General features: G+C 42.6%; 1 protein-coding gene across 1 annotated transcript in view; it reads left to right on the top strand.

The window, feature by feature from the left end:
* The window catches only part of PSD3 (pleckstrin and Sec7 domain containing 3), an 83,482-nt gene that overhangs the window by 34,158 nt on the left and 22,602 nt on the right, over positions 1–26,722 (top strand). Inside the window, exons 8-9 of the mRNA XM_062512612.1 lie at positions 77–166; positions 22,057–22,100. Of these exons, the coding sequence (XP_062368596.1) occupies positions 77–166; positions 22,057–22,100 (134 nt within the window). The remainder of the gene's footprint in view (positions 1–76; positions 167–22,056; positions 22,101–26,722) is intronic.

The raw sequence follows: 26,722 nt of genomic DNA, 5'->3' as shown, positions 1-26,722 counted from the left end.
ATCTGATGTTGCTCATTCCTGTCATTTGGGAAAACAGCAGGAATATGATCCTGTGTTTCTCTTACACTCCTTTCAGAACATTGGGAAAAAGATGACCTGCCAAGAGTTCATTGCTAACCTCCAGGGAATGAACGATGGCAAGGACTTCCCGAGAGGGCTCTTGAAGGTAAGGAATTAACTGCAGAATGTGGGTTTTATTTTTACTGAATGATAGTTCAAAACAGAACACCCATCCTGCATTTTCTGAATCTTATTTGTCAAACATGACAAGTGATGAGCACGTTTCTCCTCCCAGAACATACATAATATATATAATGTTTATTCTCTTGTTTTCTGCACTTGATAATGAAGGAGAGTCTCTGCAGCACAGAGGGGTGAAACTGAGCTGCCGCAGGTCTTGCCCCAGAGCTGTGTGCCTTGTAAACTCCTGTGGTCATGCCAGTCCAGAATGCTGTCTCCTGATTACAGCGGACAGAAGCAGCCAGTTGGCTCTGAATGCGAATACATAAAGGCTAAGCCTGATCTCTGTGTACAATCTGGAAGGCTTGTGTGTTTTTTCATCAAAGGTGCTTTGGGGTATTCACATTAGAGCTGGAGATGTAATTTCAGATTATAATATGCTGTCTGGCACAGGCTGCATTGCTTCAGCTTTTATTCATTAAGTTTGTGCCAGGAGTTAAATCTGAAGAATGGGGGAAGAGGCTGAGCAGGACAAACCTTGTTTTATTGTCAATAATAATGAGAATGATTCACTTCTTTTTTTTTTTTTGATTGCTAGCATGAAACAGCACTTGGCTTAAATGAAGACAGGTGCACATACACTGGGGTTCATAATTTATTTATTTTTTTGTAATAGAAATAAAAAATAAGAGGCTGCCAGTCTGAGAGCTGACCCAATGCCTATTAAAGCAAAGTAAATGAATTGCTATCTCTTCTGTGGGTTTTGTGTGAGGACCATTGTGAAATACAGATGTACCTGCATAGTTGAAAGCAGCAGTTTGTCTTCTAGTATTGGTAATTTCTTAATTTTCTTCAGGGAGCTTTCTGTTGGGTCCTCCTGCTTCAATATAAGCTCAACTACCCTTGATTTCAGATTTAATGCCATTAATTTTTGAATCTGTGTATCTGTCAGCAGCCACACTTAAAATTATTTTTTCCTCCAAGGAATCTCATTTCTCAGTTTGCCATAGAGGGATGTGTTGAGATTAATTTGCAGGCTAATTACAGCCTTTACTGAATAAATAGATCTCCAGATTGTGTTTAAATAACCTGTGTGTACTGACAAGAGACTTCCACTGGTGTACACCTGCAGTTTGTTTTCCTGCTGACAGACTTATGCAGTTGTGGCTGCACTTCGGTGTTTAGCGCTCACCTGCTGATGCTAGGGATGTTTGACTCTTCACCTAAAGCAAATACCAGGGCTCAGTATTTTTTGGACATAGATGGAAGGAGTTTGGTGTTGGTATCCCACTTTGCTTAAGGCTTTCTGCCCTTTTCTGTGTGCTGCCTTGATTTCTTGGGAGCAGAGGCAGTGCCCAGCTTTGGTTTCTCATCTGGCTTGTCTGAAGATTTGATGAACTGACCCTTGCTTTTTAATTTATCAGTGGAGGGCAGTGGAACGTGTATAAGTAATTATGCTACTGTGTTCACAGCAGCCATGCAGCCACTAACTATGCGATTACAAAGACTTAGCAAAAATTAATTTTTGCATTAGTCTCAATAAATTAAATTCGCAGCACCCTGCTTCAGCACAGCACCAAAGTGCACGTGGCTTGCTGCTGCGTTAGCTGTGTAGCCACTGAGCATGTGAGGCTGAGACCCTTCTCCCTGTGTCCTTGCCCAGTCACCTAGGAGAGGAAGAGCGGTTTCCACAGGGTGGCAGTGTGTCCCTGTGGGAGTGAGGTCCTGAGACTCCCCTGATGACTAGTGCAGACCTGTGGCAAAGTGAGTGGGCTTTTCTGCCTCTGCAGCCTACCCATGTTCTCCTCGTGGCCCTGCTACAACCTTGTATGAAGCTCTGCAACCCTGCTGAGCCTCAGAGCAAAGCTGAGCAGTGCTGGAGGGGAAGGAAGGCCAGGGAGAGCTGAGTGTTCATCAAGGGCTTGTGAAGCTCTGTGCAGCATTTATTGTGGATCCAGTTCCCAGAGTCAGGGGTGTGAATGTGAATGTTTGGGCTGTCCAGGAGAGCTGGCTGACAGGCATCAGTCAAACATGGCCTTTAGCCAATCCCTTCACCCTGAGTGCAGAGTGTACCCCTGAGTGTTTTATATATAGAGAATAGCATATCAAGAGCCAGCCATCAACACGTGAGGAGGAACATGTTTTTGTGTGATCAGCCTCAGAAAACTTGGGACATTAGATCAAGTTACTCCTTTCTTTCACTTCTGTGGGGGAGCTATCTCTATGTTATATTAAATTTTTTTCCAACAGTGAGAACACTTCTGGTACAAACCATGAGGCCTTCATGACCTAATTCTCTGTGTATCACTAGTTGTTCTTTGAGAACAGGTGTTTCACTCTGGTTTGAAAGCAGAAATGAGAAATGCTAATGTGATCTTGCTCACTTTGTGTCTTACTGTCTGTTCATTTAACATTTAAAAAGGTTTTGCTTTTGTGCACTCGTCTGCACAAAGATTAATTGCTTTTCCTTTTTCCTCACTCCTTTAGTCAGATCTGAGGTTTCTTTTAAAGTTGGGACCCATAAAGACAAATATGCCAAACTGTGATTGTAAGTGCACTTCTCCCCATGGGGTCTGCTTATAGTGTTCATGTATTCATCACATATATATATGTAGAAAGTGAAACCATGGCTAGGATCTCCCTCCTTGGAAAGAAAACAAAATCAATATGACATTTTGGCAGTGTCAAGAATCTCATGATTACAGTGTAGGAGTGGTTTCTTTCTCACATGCTCACACCAGCTTTAATCTGCTGTAGTGATACCATCTCACAATGATATTCTAGGGAACTGTACTGTATGACTGTTGCCTTCTTCAAAGCTGGGCTTCACAAGATTTTCTGGATTGAAGGAGATTGGCTTGGAAAGAGCCTAATTTTGACCATATATTCTTGCTTCAATTCCTGTGGGCAGTGTGGTCCCCACAAATAAAGTGCTAGTATGGTGCTGGCCACAGTGTTTTCCTTTTGTCATCTTGAGACAAGGTGTGTGGGAGTCCACTCCAGGAAGGTGGCAGTAACAAGGTCTTTCATATATAAGGAGAGAAAATGTTTTCTGTGGTCCACAGAGAATCTGCAAGAAGGCATCACTGAGGAAATGGATCCCTGCTTTTGTTAGTCAGTGTTCTGTGAGGGGTGCTCTGTTATTAGACTATGTGCAAAGTACCCCTGTCCTGCATAAGTAAATGTCCTCTGTATTTACGGTGTCCAAGACACCTCATTCATGGAATCACGGGCATCATCCAATCTCTGACATGGGCTGACATGAACACTGGATGTAGGGAAGTCATATCTGGCTGTGTGTCTTTTGGTAGAGGATGGTAGTTATTCACTGACCTATTATACCATCTGGGAACCTCCATCATGCTGAGGTACCTGGGATGCTCTACAGGGACTTGGCTAGACTCATCCTGTCATGGGCTGCTGATGGAGATAAGATGCCAATCCTGCATAAAAAAAAATCTACTTTTTCTCAAGACTGTTTTTTGGGTAGGCCTTATCTCCAGCAGAAGCACTGTAATGAAGTGACCAGATTAACTTGGAGCTGCTGGTGCTGAACTCTTCTGAAGAACCAGTGCTCCTTAATTTCCTAAATTATCTGAATTCTTGATCAGGATTCCTGGGATACGCAATTTCCTACAGAAGCTCCGAAGCAGGGTTTATCTCATGTTGCTGTCAGTTCCCTGCACTTTAATTAAGGGGTTTTTTGCCACTGTCTTTCTGCCTCCTCTTGGTCTCCCTCTCTTTAATTCCCTTTGAAAGCCCTCCAAAGCAAACACTCAGTTTAAAGAGAATTACTGGCATCTTCATTTACATTCCAATGTCAGGTATTTAGCAGAGAGAATGAGCATCAGGTGGCTAACTTCTCCCTGCACAGCCTCAGCCCTCCTTTATGGGGAGGAGCTCATACTAATTGGACTGTTGTGTGCACCCTAATTGGTCTCATCAGCTGTCCCTGTACTTCATCCATGTCATCACTTTTTGGCAAGAAATTCCCCCCTTGCAGGGAAACCTGATGAATTTGGGGAGATGAGAGCATGTGACAGCATGCCAGGATGGCCCCAGGAGCACCACATTGACTGCTGAAATGTCCTGTAGCAGTGGGCAAAGAAGGGAGTGGACCAAGTATCTTTGCTCCACTGAATAAGACAGAGCTCTGCCTCCTTGTTTCCTCCCGAAATAAAGTTTTATCTGTTAAAAATATTTCTGTTGGAAATAGTATCTTTGCACCATTGCTTATCTGTATGAAATAGATCTGTTACGGAAGGCGCCTTTCAGCTGCTAAGAGAGAACAGAGTCCAATCTGGCAGTATAAAAGTCAGGGAATGCAGGACTAAATAATTAATCCTTGTCTTAAACACTTGTTTGTGAAAGCATACTTTCCTTTCACTCTAAGAGGAGCCACAGATCCGTAGTGACCCTTCTCCATCTTTGCTGAGAACCTTCCTGCCATGATAGTCTTTGTTTTCTTCAGTTTGGAGATTTTTTGGTGTACCATTTTTTCTATTCTAGTGCAATAACTATTTAAAGCATGCTTGTGCTGAACTGAGAATTGGAGCAGGTTATGATGGTGTGGGTATTGCTTTGTGCCTCTTAAATTATAGAGATTCCTGACACCTTCCTGCCCTGTTGAAATGCAAATATATTTCCTTTTTGCATTTCAGGAACTTACCTCAGTGCATATAAAAAGAAAAATCTATAATCTATATATTTTTTCTCAAGTCAAATAAATCCAGATATTGATTTGAAGAAAGCCTCATAATAGCAAAAGCCTAATACCAACTGTATCTCTGAGTAGGGAAAACAGAACTTTAAACAAGGCTTAAAACATAACATTTTTTTGAGGGTGATCCAAGAATTAGGATTGTTTTGCGTAGTCTAGGGGTGGTACAAGGGATTGCTTATCTAACTGGGTAGCAGGCTCGACCTGTTCTGCTTTGACAATCTGCATTTCTCTGAATTATTTTTGCTCCTTCAACCTTTCACCTCTTTACTTTCCAATTGTTATTCAAAAGATCTCACCTAGCCTACCAGGCTTTTGTGTCAGCAAGGAGTGAAACCTAAGCAGAGTCAACTAAGAATTTCCATTGCTACTGGCTGCAATTATGTGGCTCAATACCAGTCTCATAATGAAAATTTGGGGGGTTAATTTTCATCTGAGGAGGCAAGCTGTCTGTAGTGTCTTGTCCAGGTGGATCAGACAAGGAAGATATTTGTTTGGCTTCTCCAGCCTGTCAGCCATGGCTGTCATTTGTTTCCTGCTGCAGCTGAAATGCATACCAGGTCCCAAGGATGAATGTCAGCTGTCAAGTGTGGAGGATACAGAGTGGTGGTCTCCAGGAACAGTGCACTCTGCCACTTTAAATGAGGACTTTTGGGCTCTTTTCAGACTGGGAATTCTCTAATACAATGTCACACATACATTTTGGTCCCTATGACATACTACTCCCACCTCCATGTAGGTAGAAAACAAATTCTGAAAAACATTCTTTGATCTTCCACCCACTGATCTGCTTGAAATTTAAGTTCTGTGCTGTATCTCAAGGGAAGGAAGAGTAGGAATATAATTTATACCATATTAAAAAAAAAGAAGAAGAGAGAACATTCCTTCCACCAGCTTTAGGATTATTGTTGTACAAATCTTTGGTATTCCTTCCTTCTGTTTGTTGCCACACTTTTCAAATAGCATTGGACTATTCTCTCTCTGACCCAGTTACACTGTTTTCTTTCAAATAAGATTATTAGGCTGCTCCTTAAATTCAGAATTTTTTTTCTCCTTTCCTGTGATGTTAAATGGAATATTTAGTTTCCTTCCGAGGTCATGCTTTCTTGGACGATTAAGTATGCACAAATCTTTGTACAAATATGGGGCAATTCTAAGACACAAGTGTTCTGTCCTGTTGACATATGGGTTCTGCAAGGTGTCAAGAGAGGTAGGAAGGATTTTGCCTGCTTTTGGGGCAAGGTAACTGGACATGACTCCGTAGATAGATGGAGTTGTGGAGAAAAGGGATGTGAAAGGCTATGCCTGTTTTTCCCCACACTGTAGTGCAATGCCTACAGGTGAGATCAGATCTCACAGGTGAGATCCACTTGTAACCTGTCTGGATCTTAGAGTGGCCTCAATTTCCTTCCTCCTCATCTCTTCTCCCACGTCTCCCTGTTGTGCTCCCTCCCTTTCTTTTTGCCTCCTTCCTTTTGCTCTCTTCTTTCCTCGACTTCCTTTCCCCACCACTTCCATGTCCTCCCCTTCCCTTTCATTTTTTCCTTTTTGTTGATGTTGTGTTTAGCTATTTGAGTCAGAGAGAAGCTTTAGAGGATAGTTGTTTTACTGTTTTTTTAATGCAGATAAATGAGGGGTTTATTTCACTGCAGGGACAGAGGCAGAGATTGTTTGTAGCTGATCTAAGATAGTTTGTAGACTTTGCATCACTTCTGTCTAATCACTTTCCTGTGGGTTTGTGTCACACCTATGCAGATTTTTAGGGTTTTGGTGCTTTTACAGATTTGCTGCTGTTTTTTGTAGTTTCATTTGTCTGCTTTAACTTTGGTGGTTTATGTTAGTCTGCCTACTGTATGGCTCACTTAATTTCTGTGAGCTCTGTTGACAGCAGATGATAATTCCTAAAAGGAGGAATTCAAGAAGAGGAGCTTCCCCCCTTGGATACTACAGTGCTTTACCAAGAAGTAAAACAGCTAGTCTGTGAAACAACTGTTTTCAGATCTGCTGCAAGAATTATGAAGATGGCTGAAAACATCTCTTCAGTTGCTGTGCTAATCAGGATAACAGGGTGCATGATTTTTTTGCATCTCTGTTATTATCCAACATCTTGTTTTCATTAAACCTGTGATCTCCTATCATTCTCAGCAGGGCACTTACCTTTGGCACAAGATGCAGAGTGGATCCCAGAGATACTGTGATACCAGGATTCATTTGATCTTCCTCTAGTCATTGTGGTTTTATCATTTTTCTACTTCTAGGTGCTTATTGATGTAAAAAGTCAATTGTAAAGACTTGTGCTGTGACTGTGAGCTGCTGGTTGTGGATGCTCTCTTTGCCTTCTTCTCATGTAATCTAAACCAGAGATAGTTCAGTTGCCCTCATGCAGTCATCCATCATTCTCCTACCATTCCAGCTGTTACCCTGCTAGGATCCCTGTTGACCTGGTTGCTTGTGCATGTAGAAATATGGTGGTTGCTCCAGTATTTCTGCTGCTCACAGGAGACATTAAGATTTAATCTTGATTGTCAGCTTCCCCTAGTCAGCAGACCTCAGAAATTGTTATCTTAATATTACACGAATTTGATGTTCATCAGTTTTAAGCTCTAGTTCTTTAGCCATTGTGTAAGAGTAGCTTATCTGTCAGAATTAACTTTCCCTTCTTTCTTGTTTTGGGGAGAAGGAAAAAAAGATGAAAGAATGAAAGATGAAGGACGAAGGAAAAACTTAATGTTGTTTATTTAACAAACAGCATTTAGTGGCAGCATTAAGTAGTTCTGCCTTTCTGTGCTGCTCAAATATGTTACTGGCTTCTGAGGGTATATTTTAAGTAATTGATCTGCATGTGTTTATGTATTTTGTCAGCTTGTGTTGTTTTTATGTGTCATTGACATCAGGCTTAAATGACATTAATGGATTTTTGTGACTCTGTTTGAAGGCATTGGAGTTCTTTAGATACAGTAATGTGGTCCTTTCATTAGTACCCCAAAAGCCAATATTAAATTTTACTTTGAATTCTGCAGTTTTTCTTGTGTTGTTGATTCGCTGAATGACATTAGGAAGACCAAACAAGGACTGAGTACGTTTTGCCTCCCAGGGAAACTTGACTGGTGGGAGGAACAGATGGGAAGGAGCTTATTTCAGGGTAAGTTGGAACAGCTGCCCATTTCCTCTATGGGTGATGGTGTCTGACATAGTGCCTTGTGATAAGAGAAAAGCTTTTGTATGGCTTTAAAAGGCTAAGATGGAAAGAATAATAGAGACTCTGGTTTTCTTCTCCTGCATCTGGTTTGACCCAAAGTTTGAAATTTTCGTGCTGGTTTATGGTTGTTCCTTAGAGGAACTGATAGGGAAGGTCCCTATATAGGGTCACAGTCCTTTTGTTCACCCCCGTTGTGTCTCTAACTAAACAAATATTTGCATACTGCCCCTTTCCTGCTACCTCTTTGCTGACCTCTGAACAAGAGGAAGATCCTGAATTCTTGACATACTTGCAGGGTCCCCTGAGTGTGATCTCTGATTTTTCTGATATTGCAAAACTATTTCAGCCTCTCTTTAGAAACATCCCTTCTATCCCTATATTTATGTTAATAAAACACTTTTCCCTCAGAATTCCCTGTTGCTCAGTTACAGACGTAAATCAATCCTGTGTGTGCATACTAATTTCTAAAATGGCAGGTCTTCCCTAATGTTGAAACATGGTGTTTCCCCAGAATAATGGTCAGTGTGTACACAGAATACTGCCTCAGTCAGGAGTACAAGACTGTATTATCACTTGCAGATGAAAATCAGGGACACTGATGGAATCTAAACTGAATTCCCAATCTGAAGATATTTAAGGCTTCAAATGCGTGATCCCAGGAGGCTCTGTTTGGGAGAGTTTGAGCTGAGAAGTGTTTTCCATACTCAGTTGAAACACGAAGAAAGAACATTCCATCATCCTTGGAGTTTTTGACTGCTGCAGAAACAGACTTGTTCCTTTCTGAAGTAAGGTTCCTGTCCTACCTGAGGATCTGCTAACTTCAGGTCAGAGAATGCTAGATGAACTGCTGGAATTCTGCAGCAGTGATGGTTCTGTGGGCAACAGAAGATAAATATTCTTTGATTCAGTCTGGCTTGTGTTTTACAATAAAATCACTCTGTGTAATTGACACTGGCCTAGGTCTGCGTGTGATATTTAGGGAGCATAATTATTTCAGATGTGTTGAGGGTGCTTGGGGAGTTGGCCTTATAAATCTGAGAGCAAGAATAATCTGCTAGGCAGGGGGCTGGTAGGATAGAGAGTGATTTGTGGCCATTTACGTAGCACCTGTCAGGACCTGCTGCTTAGCTCATCTGGAGTGGTTTGACTGCAGTGCAAATTTCCTCTAAGAAGAGATTTTCTTTGAAAAGCTTTCCCACAAGCAGTGTATAATTCCACATGGGTTAAAGTAACATAAACCCTTTTTTGCAAAGTGGCACAAGTAACTCAGAAAAAGGTTCCCTTCAGCTATCCTTTAGTGATGACAGCTTTGTGTAAAAAAGGGGCACATTTGGGATTTGATCTTAATGTGTGAGGTAGAGATGGGCCTGCTAGATCTAACTGTTGTGGAAATGAAAATGTATTTTTCTTGTTGGCTAGAAGGGAAGATATCTGTGCCTCAAGCAGGACAGAGGCAGAATCTGTGAGGAATCAGAAGTTTCCCAGTTCAGGGACAGTTTTTATGTTGATACTTAGGTAACCTGTTCCACTGACCATTGTCTGTCAGCAGATCTACAGCTATTACAGTCTGTGGGAAGGATATGCACCTTGTAGCATCCTTGGGTGCAACATGAGCAAAAGGTTAGTGCTGTCAGAAAGGCTGCTGCATGCTGGGGAGACAGCAGCATCTTTTATGAACAAAAATTTACCTAGGACCATTATGTGGCTGTCCAGCTATTTACCCTGTAAGGATGTAAATTCCTGACTGCAAGAGGCTGGGAAAATGTAACCAGGGGAAAAGTCCACTCAGTTCATATGCATCTTACTTACCCTGGGTACTGTTGGGTGTATGACATAGGGTAAGCAAACTCTTACTTTGCTTTCACGTGGCTTGGCACACCTGGAATGGGACTCGTATGTAAATGCAGACTGGAGCCTCTTCACCCAGCTTTTGGCTGCCTGATGTATCTTAGCACAGGACATTCACCTCAGGGTGCCAGGGCAGTACCACCTCATTGCTGTCTGCGTGCACAGACTTGCTCCCTATGTGTCTTAGTGTGAGCGGGATGAGAGCCCTCGTATCCTCGCATAGCCCAACACCGCTGCTGCTGTCCTTGCCCTGCCTGGTGACACGGTGGTATGAGGTGGGTTGCTTAACCTGGTGTTAGCCTTGCTGCAGAGTCTTCCAGCTGCTCGTGCACCCTCTGTGCAAACCGATTGCCTTTTCTGGGTTTGGGACAATGTTCTCATGGTCTACTTTTGCCTTGCTGCTCACACAAGCTGCTCCACCTGTCCAGTGTGTGTCGGCAGCTGTCAGGATCCTGTGCTGAGCAGAGTAGAGCAGAGCAATCTCGCTCTCTCTCTCACACATTGGAGCATGTTGCCATGGCAATGCACAGTCTGCCGCACTCTGGGTCTCCAGGAGCCAGAAATGATGGTGCTTTTGCAACATTGAGGTAAACATCTCTCTTTTCCTGTATTTAGTGCATCTACCCCTCAATAGAAGTATCAGCTCCTTTTGGTCTCAGCCTCCCCTTGCCCCCTGCATGAAGGCAGGTGACTCCAGGCACAGATATCATGCCTGGCCTCCAGAACCAGGCTCGTGTGGGTTGGAGTGGTGCCTCTGGCAGTGGTAGTAGCCCTCCCATCACTAGGCTGTATGGGTTTGCCACAAGGGAGAAACAGGGTATCACTCGGGAGCTGCATCGCTTGTGGGGTCAGCCACTGGAGCATGCTTGTGAAGGGGTATGGCTACAGCTTTCCTGGCTGCTGAGTGGGGAGATGAGTCCCTAGGTGCTTGTTCACAGCCCTGCCATGGGTTTGCACTGATCACCTTGGGAAAGTCATCTCTTTTCCCCTAAGCCCTTTTTGGAGAGTAAAAGTGGTCTTGCTCTGTCTTGCACCTTGGGAAGGCACCCCAAGGATTCTGGCTAATGAGTGCAAACAGAGTTGTGGAAATTTGCTGATTTGTCTCTCTGGGGCTTGCCAGTACTTTTTTTTGATGCTATGGGGTTTTCACTCATTTCTCTGGTGCTTTGGGAATCCATCAGTATTTCTCACAACCAGAAGTCTGTAGCTGGCAGGTGATTGAAGACTTTTTACAGTGTTCTTTGTTATTTCAGGCAGTAATGAGCATGGCAGGCTGTTGCAGGCAGGGAAGTGTGGCCACGTGAACTGAAAATTAATGTCTTGCTCGATATGCTAGCATTTGTTCCAGCATCTTTCTCTCCACCTCTCTCCCTCTCACTGTTGGTGTGTGTATGAAGGGGGAGTTGATGCTGGAGAGGGAAGCAGAGCAGAGCAGGGGAGGAGTTTCTATCAGCCTCTTCTTTCTCTTTTTCCTTTTTTTTTCTCCCATGCAGTGACGTGAGCAATGCCTGGAACAATCAGGCTGGCTCCAAACACTGTGCCTGAAGATGCTGGAGAAAACAGCCTAGTGTGCTTTAAGCAAACACTGATTGCTTGAGCCTGGGCTCTCCAGTCATAACCTTTTTCAGTTCCTCTGCAGGACACTGGGAAGTTTCATTAGCTTTCTTCTTTCCCATCACATATACTCACTTTTGGAAATGATTGGAGTTAACAGTGTTCAGAGCACCAGCAAAGTCCGGGTGAGAGCCACAGGTTCGGTGAAATACTCCCGAGAAGAATCTCTCTGGCGGCAGTCCCATCGGTCAAAATCTATGAAAATCTCCAACTCCTCTGAGTTTTCTACTAAAGAAAGCAAGGTAAAGGACTAAATATTAGTAGTGTTTTGTTTGGTTAGGCATGGGGTTGGTGTTGTGAAAAGGTTGTGCTTTGCAGGAGTTAAGAGCTCTGGATGATCTGCAGTGATCACAGAATTGCTGTCAGGTCATGAAAAAAAAGTCTCTGCATTTGAGGAGAGACCTGAAGGTGAAAGAGCTGCTGTTATAATGGTTGGGTTTTAGTTGAATGTCCTGAGCTTGGTGCAATAGTAAACAGGGGAAACTTGCTAGTGACAGTGCTAGTTGGAGCTCTACTCTTGGGAAACATGCCAAAGTTGGCAGGTGATGTCCTTGGGATTATCTGTTTAATGGGAATTGTTTTGTGTAGAAAAATAATTGTTACTCCTTATCTACAGTTCTGTGGTTTAGTAGGTGTGGTGCTAGGTGAAAATATTTTCTCACTTGCATGCATGATTAAATATTGCTGTCAAGTATTTATTAGGTAGGCATTGCTTGTGCATTTATAGGAATACATTAGTGTATTGTAATGGTTGGTAGCCCAGGCAGTTCCCAGCTGCTACAGTGACTGTGTGCAGCATCTCCTCACGCAGCCCAGCCCAGTTATTCAGTTCCTAAGCAAACAACCTCCACTCCATGCAGCATCTCTTTTTTTTCCTCATTCCTCTCTCCCACACAATAATTGAGAGGCATCCAGGAACTCCTGGCAAGCGCTTTGAGAGCTGTCTCTCTCTCAAAGTGCTCCATGTCTCCAAGGGTTGGATGAACTTTATGCAGTGACCAAAATGTACCTCTAATTTCATTCTTACTGCCAGTTGATTCTGACCTTGGGATTAAAAGATACAACCACTTGCAAAGGTGTGCTGAATCAGGGTGAAATATTTCAAAGCATCAGCTAAGAATTTAACTATGTGCATGCAAAGCAGGCTCATGTATGGATCTTCCTGTAGTGTCCCTTCCGTAAATCTCCTGTCTATTCTGTGAGAAACCTCCTCTGCTATGGTGAAAAGACCCCAGTGCTGCATTGTAGTTCCTAGCAGATCACTCTCTGCTAGCTTACAGGTTGTATGGCATTTCATATCCTGAGCTGTGTAACTTAAATCACAGGGTACTGCAACCAGAAATAATAAGTATTTTTTTCAGTTCAATTTAATGAGCCTCTGTTTTCAGGACCTTATAAACCATATCTAAAAATTAATGTATTGCTGAGTTGGGGCAGGGAAATAGCATGGCCATAATTTTCTGGCTGTTGCTGATGCAGTATGTGCTTCTCCAGCAAATACCAAAGTAAAGGCTGCGTCTTGCGGGTGATCTTGGACCCTGCTGTCATGATCACTTTCACCCTAAGCATGCAAGTAATTGCACAGTATTTGGTGAGAGGATTTATTAATGAAAACTTTCCTGCATATGGTAAAAACTCAAGTCTTTTGGCATTAGATGAATTACTTAATCTCTGTATCTTCCTTCTCCCAGGCTTTGTGTCCACTGTGTATGCATGGTATAGCGTCCTCAGGGCAGGGACTTTCTCCCAGGGGTCATGTCTGACACAATTAGTTAACTACTGCAGTAATGAAAGCTCTCTGTTCATTTCTCCATGGAATTCACATTTCTTCCTTCTAAGTGCTGTAGATTGTTATTTGAGAGATAACCACTTCTTTTCCTGCCTATCTCAATAAGCTGGAAAGAACACTGCAGCTTTGTTTCAGTTTGTTGTGCTGTTTCCTTATTTCAAGCAAAGGTTTTCGTATCTGTAGGGCATCTAAGATGTATAAAAGCTGTGTTATGGAGGGCTGAGAAGATCTCTGCATTCCCTTCAGTGGTGCCTGTCTGGTTGATAAGATGACAAGCGGCTCTGCAAGTGATTGGTCTCATGATTTTGGACAGTCCTGTTCTTTCCATCTCTCTGTTCCCCCGTCTGATCTTTGTTTGCCCATTTATTTTGCTAAGATGTCACTGGTTTAGAGAAGCGATTTATAGTTGAGCTTTGGCTCTTCTATTTTGTTGTGTTGGTGGAAGAACCTGGAGGTTCTTAATCTGTAGTGTGGCAAAAGAGCTCCTTTTATCAGTGTAACTGCATATGTGTTTGTGCATCACTTCTCAGGAAATGTCTTCAGTTCTAGGCTGGGTTTTTCTGGACATTGATGCCATGTAGATCTCCTCAGTCTCAAGTAAGGTTTGGTTTGTAGACTAGTCCTCTTCATATTTCTTTGGTATATTTTCCCTCTTAGTCTCTGGACTGCCTTGATTTTATCTGCTCCCCATATAAAATGATTACAGTGCTCAAAAACTGTTTCTGTGACTGCTTCAGCTGACTTTGGACAGGAGATAGATTTATACTATTTGTGTCTCAGAAACGTACTCCTCTTTTCCTTTTCACTTACATGACTCAGTCTGTTTTGGTAAGCTAGAGAATATTATGCATCCTGACTAACATTAGAGACTAACTAACGTTCTTTAGTTAGTATGAACAAAGCACCAACATGGTGCCTGCAGATGAGGTCTGCCTCCTGCGAGTGTCAGAGAAGCTAGGTACCTTTCATCTCCTTGACACACATCAGCCTCTGTGTGGACAGGCTTCACTAAGGGCATACATCCTGAGTGTGTATTATAGGCAGATACCACAGCCGTAGGCCAGCAGGAGAACCCGTGAAAAGGGTACTGTGAATTCTGTACCATCATTTTCTGGAGGGCAGGCTCAAGTCCAGACTGCATGCAAGGTGAGTCAAAGGATCTTAGGATCATCTCTGTGACCCAGCATGTTCAGTAGTCTCTTTTTCTGACAGATTTCTTTTCTGCAGCCATGGACTGAATTGCCAAGTACTTGCGCCTGTCCTGCCTGCAAATGCACAGGGCCAATAAAACAGCTTGAAATAGGCTGTGTAGGTGCTCCACTATCAAGAAGTACTTTTCTAGCCTTTTCTCTATTTTTCTGTAATAATTCAGTATGCTGGCTTTACAATGACACTGATGAAACACTTCAGCAAGTACAGAAAAAAAATCTTTTCAAGCTAGCTGTGTGTATCAATACAGAGGACACATTTCTTGTGTGGCATTAATTTCATGGCTCTCAAGAGCCACAGCTAACCATCCTTTTCTTTTTTTTTGATGATATATCTGGCACAATCTTTCTTTCCTTTTTTTCTTTCTCCCCCTCCCCCTCCTTCTCCATGCAAACCAGATTTTTAACAGAGGAGTTTCTCTTTGAAATGTTCTCCTCCAGTTAGTGACGCACTTGAAATTCCCTGGGTGAAATGATCTCCTTTCCTTCCCCCTAAAACATTCCTATCAACCCTATCTCCTCCTACACCAAAACAACATTCATCGGTTCCATATGCTGCTGAACAGCTCTGTGCTGTTTTATGAATAATGTATGCTGGCTTGTTAGAAGAACGTTTGTTGTACAAACCAGTGAAATTTAAAATTGAGAGCAATATCAGCAGACATGTGATGCCATGCACTAATGCACAGCTATTCTGGCATCCTTGCTTCATCCCCATCAGAAGCAGGGGGTAATGCATGAGAAATCGAGGGTGTGTGGGCTCTGAATCTGGCAACATGCTACAGGCACTCAATGATGAGAACCCTTATCCTCTCCTTGCCAGGTGTTACAGATCTGTGCATGAGGACAGGAGAAAATGTCAAGATCTGGGTTTTGAGGGAAGGTGGCAAATAGCAGGTGGTGGAGTAGTAGAGATCTGTATTCTGAGTGAGGGCCAGCCTTCAGGTAGTCACCAAAACAGCAAGCTATGAGTGGTATAGCAACGTGTTGCTCCCCAACTAAACCTGGCAGAAGGCAATGATACAGAGCTGTGCCCTGGTCCAAAGTATGAGCACGCTAACACCTATTAGGACTCCATGAAGACACCTGTGATGTCTAGTATCTGTTGCCTCTGTAACCTGTTCTATTTTTGTAGAGTTCTGCTACTTCGGTTGTTTTTTCTTCCTCCAGCAAAGCACATATGGTAGGAGCCAGAGCTGATGCCTGTCTTCACTGCTCAGCTCAAAAGGGCAAAGCCGATGGACAGGTGCTGAGTGACTGGGGGAGGTGCTGTGACTTTGAAGACTGAGCATGTCTTTGCCCAGAGGTGTATCTGGGGCTTCCTTGCTGCTTGGAGTCAACCATGCCATTATCAGCTGGAGGTGAAGAAGTGTATCCAGGCAGGGCTGCTTCTGGCAGTGGCAGCAGGGAAGTATGGCAAGGGCCTGGCTTAGAGCACATGTGCATGGCTGTCCTGGGGGCATCAAAAGCCACCCAGGCTATCCTCTGCGATGATCAGATGATCATTCCTCCAACAATGACTCTAAAAATCAGGGAGGAACTGGGTGCAAACAAAGGGAGACAAGAACTGGAAAAGACAGTCTAGGTTATCGCTGCTGTCTCTGTGAACTTAGTTTTTGTTTTGCCTATTTACTGGCTCACAGCAGGTGTTTCTGGCTTCTCTTTTATGTGTGGAGCAGGTGTCAAAAATGTGTATTCCTTTCCCTCTTGGCAGGCTTTTTTGCATGGGCTAGTGGAAACAGGAAGTCGGTAGCTTGCTTCAGGAGCCAGCCCTATGTTGCTTTTAGAGGGGAGGAATTGTACACTGCTTTGGGATCTCTTTAAGCATCTTGCACCCGGCTGGCTAGGTTTTGGGGGTTCTGTGCCTGCTTGTAACTTTGATGATTTACCACTCTCAGCATCTGGGTAATTTGCTATGTCTTTGTCCCTGTGTACACACCTGGTTCTGCCTTTTTTCTGTGAACTGCCTCTGTATGCAGAGGCTGACTCACAGCATCACTGGCAGCCGGCAGGTGACAAGAGCAGCCTGTTTAAATGGGTCCAGTGGTTCCTGCATGTGACAAGATTTTGAGGAAAGTGAGGGTAGCGGATGACTATTTTTCCCTTGGTAGCTTTGTAAAATAAAAGCGGAGTTTTCAGAAGCATTCTCTCCATAGTTTGCTTTTCTTTCCAGTTGGAATAAAAGTATACCAACTAGTGAGAGCTTGTGAAAATCTGGGGTTTTTGTGGACCTACTTGCTTGGGAAATGGGGATGGAATTCAGCATTTTTTTTAGAGTTACAACCTTCCACCTAAAAAGGAAAGTGTTTCTTGCTTAGTTCATGAACAAATACAAACAAATCTCACAAACACATAACAAAACTCATTTTATTTTTTTACACCGCAGTCTTCTAAGGGTCAAATTGGAGCTGTAGGAAAGAGCATTGGAGTTAAAACAAGGAAGGTGCCTAGGATTTTGCCTACTGTTCTGCTTTAGGCAGCAGTGAATTTCTTTATTCTACCTTCAAAATTGCACTTGTTTCTCCAAGGAGCTTATAGCTGTGCAGGGTATGAGGTGTGGTGGATCTAGAGATCAACACTTACCAGAAAGGGGGAAGCTGTGAGCTGAAAGGAGTAGGTCTTTGTGTTCTGGGTAATAGGGATTAAAAAGTCAAAGCATGGAAGTCAGACACTGCTGAGTAGTTGGTATCTGGGGGTTTGGATCCTGTCTGGAGTAGCCTTGGGTGACAAAAGACATAGAAAGTCTTCCTACTTTCTGACTGATATCAGTCCAGCTTGGAAGATTACACCTATGCAATATTCATTTTGTCATTCACTGTTGTGGTTCAACCTCCTGTTTTCTGGCTTACATCGCAAATTTGCTGAACACTTCCCAGGCTAACAGGTAGGAAGTGGTGATTATTGTCAATCTGTAAAAGTGCTTTAAATGAGAGCTTTTTTCTTTTTTTTTTTTTTTAATTTCCCAGAGAGAAAACACGAGTTAATAAAACCTGTCCTTGCAGCTAGCTAAGTACAATGAAAGTCATGCCCATGCCATAATCTCTGATGAGCTTTGTTGCAATTTAGTGTAATATTTAAGTGCTTGTCTCCAAGTTTGTTTGATTTAGTCATACTCTGGAGAAATGTCTATTGAAAAGAGCCTCTGTCTGAATCAGCAGCTGGGGAATAGTCATGAAGTAAATCAGAGAGCAGGTACTGTTCTGTACACTTATGCTTCTGGCTGCAAAACATGGCAGGAGGAAATTTTGCTTCTCTGGAACATATGAGAGCCCAGGTAGACATCAGGAAAATGTTAGAGTATAAATTGTTTTGGAGAAGTGACATAAAGCAGCTCTGAAAGGCTGGTGAGTCCAGCAGCAAGTACGCAGCCTTGCAGCAATCTCTGCCAGAGAGGTAGGTTGGGCTACAGGTATTAGAACTCATATATTTGCATCCCTGGAGAGGTCTGCTTGCTGAGGTCTCAGTGGACATGCCTGGCAGACACACAGAACCATGCTGTGTATACAGCTGCCCGGGCTGTGCATACTCTCTACAGTTTTGTTTCTGTTTCATAGATGCCAGAAACTTTTTTACCGGCTTTGTTTGATGGTCTGTGGGGGACACCATGTCCTTGGTCAGATGTGTGCCATTTGGTTGGTGTCTGTTACTTCCTAAAGAAGGAAGACAGTGTCCGGCTCATTATGAGTAAAGGTTGGGACAAACATAGCTCTCTTCTCACAAGGCAAAAGCCTGGGGCATTTGTTATCCCTGCACCAATCTGGATTGCTGCTTTTGTGTGTTCTGCTCTTTGGCTGCAGTGATCCCTACAGCTGTGCTTAGCAGTGAAATATCATAAAAAACTGCACAGGTCAGGTGTTGATTTTCACCAATCTTGTAGGCATTTGGGCCAGAGAGCAACAAATGTGTTTCCTCAAGCCAGGCTTTTGCTGTTTCTAAAACTTCTTCAGCTAGATGAGGAAAAAATTACTACTTGTGAAAACCTGGAGAGGTGACTGGTGGAAGTATGCAGCCTCTTTGCTTTGTATTTGGAAGTCATTTTCTGGCTCAAAATGTAGGAAAATATATGTGGCTCGAAATGTAGGAGAGTCATAGCAGGAAGAAAAGACTAAGTCAAAGAATAAGACAGGGGCTTTGGCCAAATAATGTAAGAAATGCTCAGTGAATGCTTGGTGCTGCAGGAATCAGTATCAGCATTGGTTTGTGTACAAAAGTGGAGTTGTGTCTAATTCTGCTGAACTGACAGGAGAAATATTAACTCTTGCTTTCTTTCTGCAGAATGTTCTTAAAATCTCTTGATAGCTTTCACCTTAAAATTAAACAAGTGCCTACAAATTGCCAGAAATGCCCATCCGTTCACCTTTGTCTGTTTGCCTTTGGTTCAGAGCTCCTTATACAACTTATGAGAAGATAGGTTCTATAGAAATAGTAAAAACTCCAGATTTGGAAATACTTCATCATATTTCTCTGAATAGCACAGTGAAGCTCAGTTAGTGGTGAGGACCTTTCTTTGCTAGCTCAGTGTCAGTAGGATGAGGCATGATTATTCCTGGTGTTCATATCTGTTGTATTGCTCTGAGAAACCTATTTTCTTGACTAAGAGTTGCTGCCTGTGTAGCGTCAGCATGAGGTGAATTATACCATTATGTTTGACCTGCTTGTGTATGGTTCAATTAAGCCAGATTTCCACTGTTGTTATGGATCTCACATAAGACTTCCAGATTCTGAAAGGAGCCAGTGGATGACAGGATGAAGAGTGAGATATGGTCATGGTGTTGCTCATGCAAATTCATCTCTGGCAAATGCATGAGACTAATTTCAACTCTTCAGTTTCCAAATTATTTTTGGTTTGGGTCAGCATTAAGGCTATCTAAATGCTACTGTTTCTGTTGAGCATCATGTCATAGCTATTATAATATGTGATTTTCAGCCTTGTTCATACTTGATGTGCTACTTCTTGCTAATCATGTGCATCAACAGTTCTTCTACACGTTAACATATTTTGAGGCTGTGTAGGAGTTATGTGCCAGAGGGAGTAAATCTAGCTATGTATATAAGGTGAATTACAAATGCAGATTATATGTGTGAGAATCAGAGACATTCCATACCAAAATACTTCACTTGAATTAAATGACCTATTTGAAAAACTCGATAAGCTTGCAGTAATACCAGGGGTTTAACCATTGTATACGTCAGCTCCTGGAGGGCTGAAATATAACATACTTATCCAACTGATATATGTACTTTCCCTCAAAAAAATCTATCCCAGCTGTCTGATACTCACTCTGTCTTAAGTCAGGTTTTAGACCATTTTGTTTGGAAGCTTATATCAAAAACAGAACTGTTACCTTTGGTTTCAAACCTACTGGGTACCTTTCCTATGAATTGAAAGAGGAACAGTGTTAGTGGACAGCAGTCCAGGATAGTGATCTTCAAGCACAGAAGTCGCTTGACATTAATTTTCTGTTTTGCACTTAGAAACTGAACATGTTTATGTTTAGGTGTGTGACTGGGAAATTTAGGTGTCTATGAGGCTCAGGGACTTTGGATAGCTATTTTGGCAAATCTCACAGATTAGCCCATGTGGTGAAATCTTAAAGTCCCCATGAAAATCATTGACAAAAACATCTCATTGAGTTTCAGGAATTAGACTGAACCTTGAATTTCAAGGCCATAGTCTTGTGACTTTTAGATACTGCAAGTAAAGTTCAGGTTCATGACCACCTGAGGAGCTAGAATGTACCTAAGTCTATTTGAACCAGTGAGATGTATCCCAGAGTCCCAAAGGAATTGGCTGGTGTACTTGCCAAGCTGTTCTCCATGGTATTTGTAAAGTCCTGGCAGCCAGGGGAGGTCCCAGCTGACTGGTAGAGAGGAAATATTGTACCATGTTTTAAAAGGGTGGGAAGGAGAACCCTGGCAAGCAGGGACCTCTGAGCCTCACCATGTGCCTGGGAATATATCATGGTACAGGTCATCCTAGAAGCTGTGCTAAGGCACATGGGAACAGGGAGGGGATTTAAGACAGCCATCACGGCTTCACCAAGGGCAAGTCCTGCCTGACCAACCCACTGGCCTTGAATGATGGAGTGACTCCATCAGTGGACAAGGGAAGGGCTATGCATGTCATTTATCTGGATTTCTCTAAAGCCTTTGACAGAGTTCCTCACAACATGCCTGTCTCTAAATTGCTGAGAGATGGATTTTAGGCATGGACTGTTATATGGATAAGAGAGTGGTTGGATGGTCACATCCAGAAGGTTAGTGGTCAATGACTCAGTGGCCTGATAGATATCAGTGACAAGTGGTGTCTCTCAGGGGTTCATATGGGGATCAGTGCTATTTACTTGTCTTCATTAAAGACATGGATGAATGAATCAGATTCTCCCTCAGCAAATCTGCAGATGACACCCAGTTGAAGGATGAAATGGCATCCAGAGTGACCTGGACAAGATAGAAAAGTGAGTGGATGGGAATCTTGAGAGGTTTAACAAGATCAAGTTCATGGTTCTGCACCTGGGTCAGAGCAACCCCTTCCATCAACCCAGGCTGTGGGATGAACACATAGAGAGCAGCCCTGTGAGGAGGACATGGGGATGCTGCTGGGTGAGAGGCTGGACATGACCCAGCCATGAGCACTCCCAGCCCAGAAAGCCAAACGTGTCCTGGGCTGCATCCAAAGCAGCGTGGGCAGCAGGGGAGGGAGGAGATTCTGCTCTGCTCTGCTCTGGTGAGACCCCAGCTGGAACCCTGCATCCAGCTCTGGGGTCCAGCACAGAAAGGACACAGAACTGCTGGAGTGAGTTCAGAGGAGGGACACCAAAGTGATTAGGTGGATGGACCACATTCCCCATGAAGACAGGCTGAGAGAATTTGGGTTGTTCAGCCTGGAAAAGAGAAGGCTTAAGGGTGACCTAACTGTGTCCTTCCAGTCCCTGAAGGCAGCCTAAAAGAAGATTTTGCAAGTGCATGTTAGGAAAGGACAAGGGGCAATGGCCTCAAACTGAAAGAGAATAGATTTAGACTATATGTTAGGAAGCAAATCTTTACTGTGAGCATGGTGAGGCACTGGGACAGGTTGCCCAGAGAAGCTGTAGATGCCCATGCCTGGAAGTGTTCAAGGCCAGTTTGGATGGGGCTCTGAAGAGCCTGGCCTAGTGAAGGGTGTTTCTGCTCATGGCAGGAGTGTTGGAACTATATGATCTTCAAGGTCCTTTCCATGGCTATTACATGATTCTATATTCTTAAAAAGGCACAAGCTACATACCCCAAAAACTTTGTGCTTGAGAAAATGACTGTAATCTCAAAACATACATTCAGTATTTTTTTCTTAGGTGAAATTTCTGATGAAGATTCTCGCACTGCTTTTAGCAGATTATGGGACTTTCTTGATCAGAGACTGCTTGCTTGCTGCTATTAGCTGGGTATTTTTCCTCAACATATTAATGAATGTGTAGGAGGAGTCAGACAATAATTCTATCTTGTTTCCTTCCCTTTGCAGGCCCTCTACAATTCAATCAAGAATGAGAAGTTGGAATGGGCAGTGTAAGTATACTTCTATTGTAGAAATTAGAAGTTTAACAAGAGTACCTGTGTAGTAATCTGTTTATATGTCCTATGTCACCATCTGTGTGGGCTCCAAAGCCTGTAGAAGATAGTCAGCATACATCAGTATGCTTTTTTGCTAATTAATGACCTGGCAATACAGCCTCATCTGTTTCTCCAGCAAGGGGAGTTGTCAATAATAGGAGCCAACTGCATTTGTAAGGAAAGAGGACATTTCATTTAGTAGGAAACTTCAGCCTGAAAAGAAAGAAATTAAATCCTCTATTGTTCTGTGACTGCATAAATAAAACAGAAGTTGACGTCTCCCTTTATCTTTCTGTTCATTGTGTCAGAACTGCTGAATAGAAACACACTTCTTGGATTGAGTTTCCTGCTGTTGGTTGATTGTCTTGGTTTGTCTCCTGATTAATTATGGATAACTTGACAACAGTCTAATGTGAAAGATGATAAATTGGACAAAGTCTGATATTACTCCCTCCAATCCCTAGTTGCTTTTGACAGGCTAACACTTGTTAACTATGTAAATGCTGCAGACAAGAAAAAGCTTCAGTTTCTGATTGTACTAAACTGACATTTCTCTGTGCTTAGGTTTCATGTAGTCTAGTTATGCCAGAAAATGGTAGAAGTGTCTTCTTTTGATTTTTGCCACTTGCAGAACAGTGGATTTTGGTATAAAAAAGGAAAATTATGTCTTTTATATATTTTTGCTATACAAAGGTACTTCCCTGCATGTATTTACATATCTGAAACATCACCTTCTTGAGAACAGTGTATGTCTGGAATGCATGCTCCTGCACCTCTTGTGCTAGAAGTTCTAGCAAGTTGCCGTAGGTCTTGCAGGCCCAGTGGCTTCTGGTCTTCATTGTTTTAAAATCATAATCTGCAAATAAATTTCTTGTCAGGGTGTGCAGCCTTGCAAGGGCGGCTGGTTCCAAGTGGGATTGCTGTCCCAGTTCAGAAATGTGTTAGGTGATGTCAGAGTAGTAAAGAAAGTGTGCTATTAATGGGAATCAGCAAGTGCCATATCTGATGAGCATTAAAAGTCGTGGTGGGAGACATTTTCACAGACTGTGTCTTGGACCTGGAATACGCTGTGTGAATGTCACACCAAAGCTGTTTGCCAGACACTGTCACAGGTACTTTAGAACCAGCAGAATCCATTATGTGACTTTCTCAATGTCAGAATTTTCCTCCAGCTCTTGCCAAGAGACCATACCGTGTCTAATACACTTGGCAGCCTCCAGGTGGGAACTGGCTCATGACTGGCTCAGCTCCCATGAACCTCAGTCAAGGTGATTTATGAGATCTTGCTCCTGTATAAGTGGTAACTGCTTTGGCATTTATCTAGTCTAGTCCATGCCCTTTGTTTGGGGGAAAATTCCAAGCAAGCTGGAAGAGGAATAATCAGACTCTTTCTGAAATAAGGCATTATGTGAATAGAAAGCTACCTTCTTAAAGGAGAATGCTTAAAGGTGTCAGTTGTCTGTTCCAGTCTGAGACTGATATGTAGCTAGGATGGATGTTACAATAAATTTCCATGATGAGAAAGAAAGCTGACTCTGGGCATAGTCGGGAAGAGGAAGTGTGAAGATGTTTCTCTTCATTTTTATAGAGATGTATGGTTGGTGTAAAGTAATAACCCCAAGAAGCTCTGCGGCTGCCTGAGCTTGAGGGAGGAGGCACATAACTCTCTTTCTCTACTGTTGTGAGCTGTAGAGAAAGTTAAACAGTAAGGAGACATGGTCAGTTTTGGTCAATGGGGTCAAAGAAAATCGTCTCTCCCTTCCAAAGATTATTCCTTTGTTTCCTTGATGTGCTTGGCAGGGTAAGAAGTGGGAGGTAAGGCAAAGGTAAATATAGGACTGCAAACTCCAGTATAAGCTCTCCTGCAATGCTGGCATTTTAAAGGAATGCCTTTCCTCCAGCCAGAAATCCTTTGAGGATCTAAGACACTCATGAGCTAAGCAAAGGTTTAATACCTGCTCTGGAAGTACATTATTTAGTGGATTAATGGCTATCAGTAAGTCCATAGGCAGGAAAGGGTAATGGTGGAACGTAAGATGGGGGAAGACTGCTATCCAACCCTTGTCTTATTAATTGTGAGCTAGGTGTGTTATCGTCTTAAACAGTTTGCAGTACATTTCCAGTAGAGTTACAGTCTGATCCAAAGCCCACACAAAGAAAAGGCCACCATTGACTTCTATTTTGCAATCATGAGAAGTGACACCCTAACCAGTAGATGTTCACCAGAGACTTTCAGTAGGAGTGTGCATTTGTCCTTTTTGAACATAAAATTGTGAGTACAGCCCTGAAGAGAGAATTGCATTACAGCTCTTCTTCAGCATTAGTGCCTGGTTCAAGTTCTCCACAAAGTTAAAAGTGGACATACCATAATCTGTAAAATAAAGAGATCTGACCTGGAGTTTACACTGAACTGGTGAATGTGTAATCCTGAAAGCACACTTCTGCTCCACACGGCAAACCCCAAAGGTGTGAACTGTTTTTCCTGTCTGTTGTGGATGGGCTTAAATTTGAAACAAGGGAAGTTTGAAATCAACCTTTAAAAACATTTTATATCAATTTAAACCAAGGCACAGGTTTGCCTGGATAAACTACAGAAGTGCTTTCATTGGAGGTTTTTGTGAACTGGTTGTTCTGTCTGGAATGGATTAAGAAGAGGAGATCCAGCCATAGAGGCAAAGAGATAGAGTGCCTGGTCTCCTAACTTCCCTTCATTGTCTATAATACTATATCCCAAGGTTTTTAGGTGTTTCTCGTTCTTTGGCTTTCACACTGATCATTGTCAGCTTTAAGTTGAAAGAGGAAAATCCATTTGATTACAAAGATGCCAGAGCTAACTATGATTTATTTGCATGATGTCCACATGGAAATGTCATGGTGGCTGTTACTGTTCTCCTTTGTTTGTAATACTGTGTCTGTTTATTGTTGAAGGTAATAGGAATTTAAAAAAATATCATCTTAAAATAGGTGATCTAGTATTATGAACTCCCAATGAATATGTACTCCCAAAGCACTGTTTACAAAATTGCTAAAGCCAAATGGCTGCATTTGAGCCAGTTGTATCCCAAAAGCCACCTCTCAGCAGAACAGTGTAGTTTTCAGAAGAATCACTTAGGTTTTCAGTAGCCAGTGATACATTTCTTTATCCAGATAAGTTTACAGGGGCATGTTTTTTTCTTTTTTTTAATGTCTCCTTTCAGCCAAAACAGAACAGGTCATTCAGACAGTGATGGTGGGAAGATGCTGCCAAATCAAACTGTGATGCTGAGATGAGGGTAGTTAAAAAGACATCTGCACTGAAGCTCACCTTTTTCTAGGTCAAAGTGAGAAATTTCTCTCTATTATAATTAACTTTTGTCTCCCAAGTTCTAGGCTCTTTTCTGTTTGCAGCTTCTTGATTGGTATTCGGGCAGGGTCAGGTAGTATACACTCTGGTTCTCTTTTCTTCCCTCCTCCCACTGGGAAAGATGCCAAAACTTCTCTCAAGTCAATTTTCTGAATACAGATGCTGTTAGTACCATGGATGCATGTTACAAACCTGAAAATTTTTTTCAATTGCAGTATTTAAATAATTGATCTCAGCCTTCTCCTGTGTCATATAAGTTTGTTATTTGAGCAAATGATGAGATGAAGCAGAGTTTTAAAAATGAAGGGCTTTACTACATCGTTTCAGATTAGTGATTTCAAAATTTTCTGAGGCAGAGCCCCAGATCAGACCATAAAGTATACAGAAATAATTTTGTTACTGAGAGAATTGGATGGTGCTTTTCTCCCAGAAGACAGAAATGGGACTTCCTTGTATAGGGCCTTCTTGGGAGAAGTAGAAAATACTTCCCTTCACCAAAATGGCATCATCTGGATTTGTATGTTTTTCACATCTATGTGTTTAAGAATAAGGGGCAGACTCGTTCTAGTTGTGAGTTGACTTATATTTGGGAAGGCAGACATTTCTGTTTCAATGCTGTGACTGCAAGTGATAGCACAAGCAGATCCTGCGTTTGGTGTGCTGGTTCTCATGGGCAGCCAGAGGGTTGTACTGCTCTCTCTGAAGATCCTTTTCCAAAGAGACAGGCTTATGGAGGTGGAACCAAAGCTCCTTGTTTTGGGAAGCCTTGCAAGCATCATGTGCCATATGCAGAGTCTTAGAGGAACTTTACAGATGGTAACCTTTTCTTATCAGCAATACTCTGCAGGGCAGAGACATTATGGGTCCCATTTCCTATGAATGGAAAGTGGGACTTAAAAGAAGTTTTGCAGCTATCAACCCTTTTCAGTTATCAAGGAGGGATCACCAGATGAATTGCTTCCAGACCCAGAGCAGGGAATGATCTTCTGCTGATCAGGAGCCAAAAATCTCTTAAGACTTCTGCAAGCCTAGTTGAACCCCCTTGATGTTTTATATACTGAAAGGTGTTTGGAACCATTGTGCATTTTTTTCCCCTAAAGGCACAAGGATTGTGCTACTTTCTGTATGAAATGTAAAAGAGAGGCAGTGGTCCTGCCCTTCAAAAGGACCTGAGCTCTTGTGACACCATGTCCACAGCTCTCAACATACCTGCATAGAGATTGCCACCCACTGA

This window comes from Cinclus cinclus, chromosome Z, assembly GCF_963662255.1.
Source record: "Cinclus cinclus chromosome Z, bCinCin1.1, whole genome shotgun sequence".
Taxonomy (NCBI): Eukaryota; Metazoa; Chordata; class Aves; order Passeriformes; family Cinclidae; genus Cinclus; species Cinclus cinclus.
Note: the sequence above shows the minus strand (reverse complement) of the source record. Positions and strands in the feature narration are given on the sequence as shown.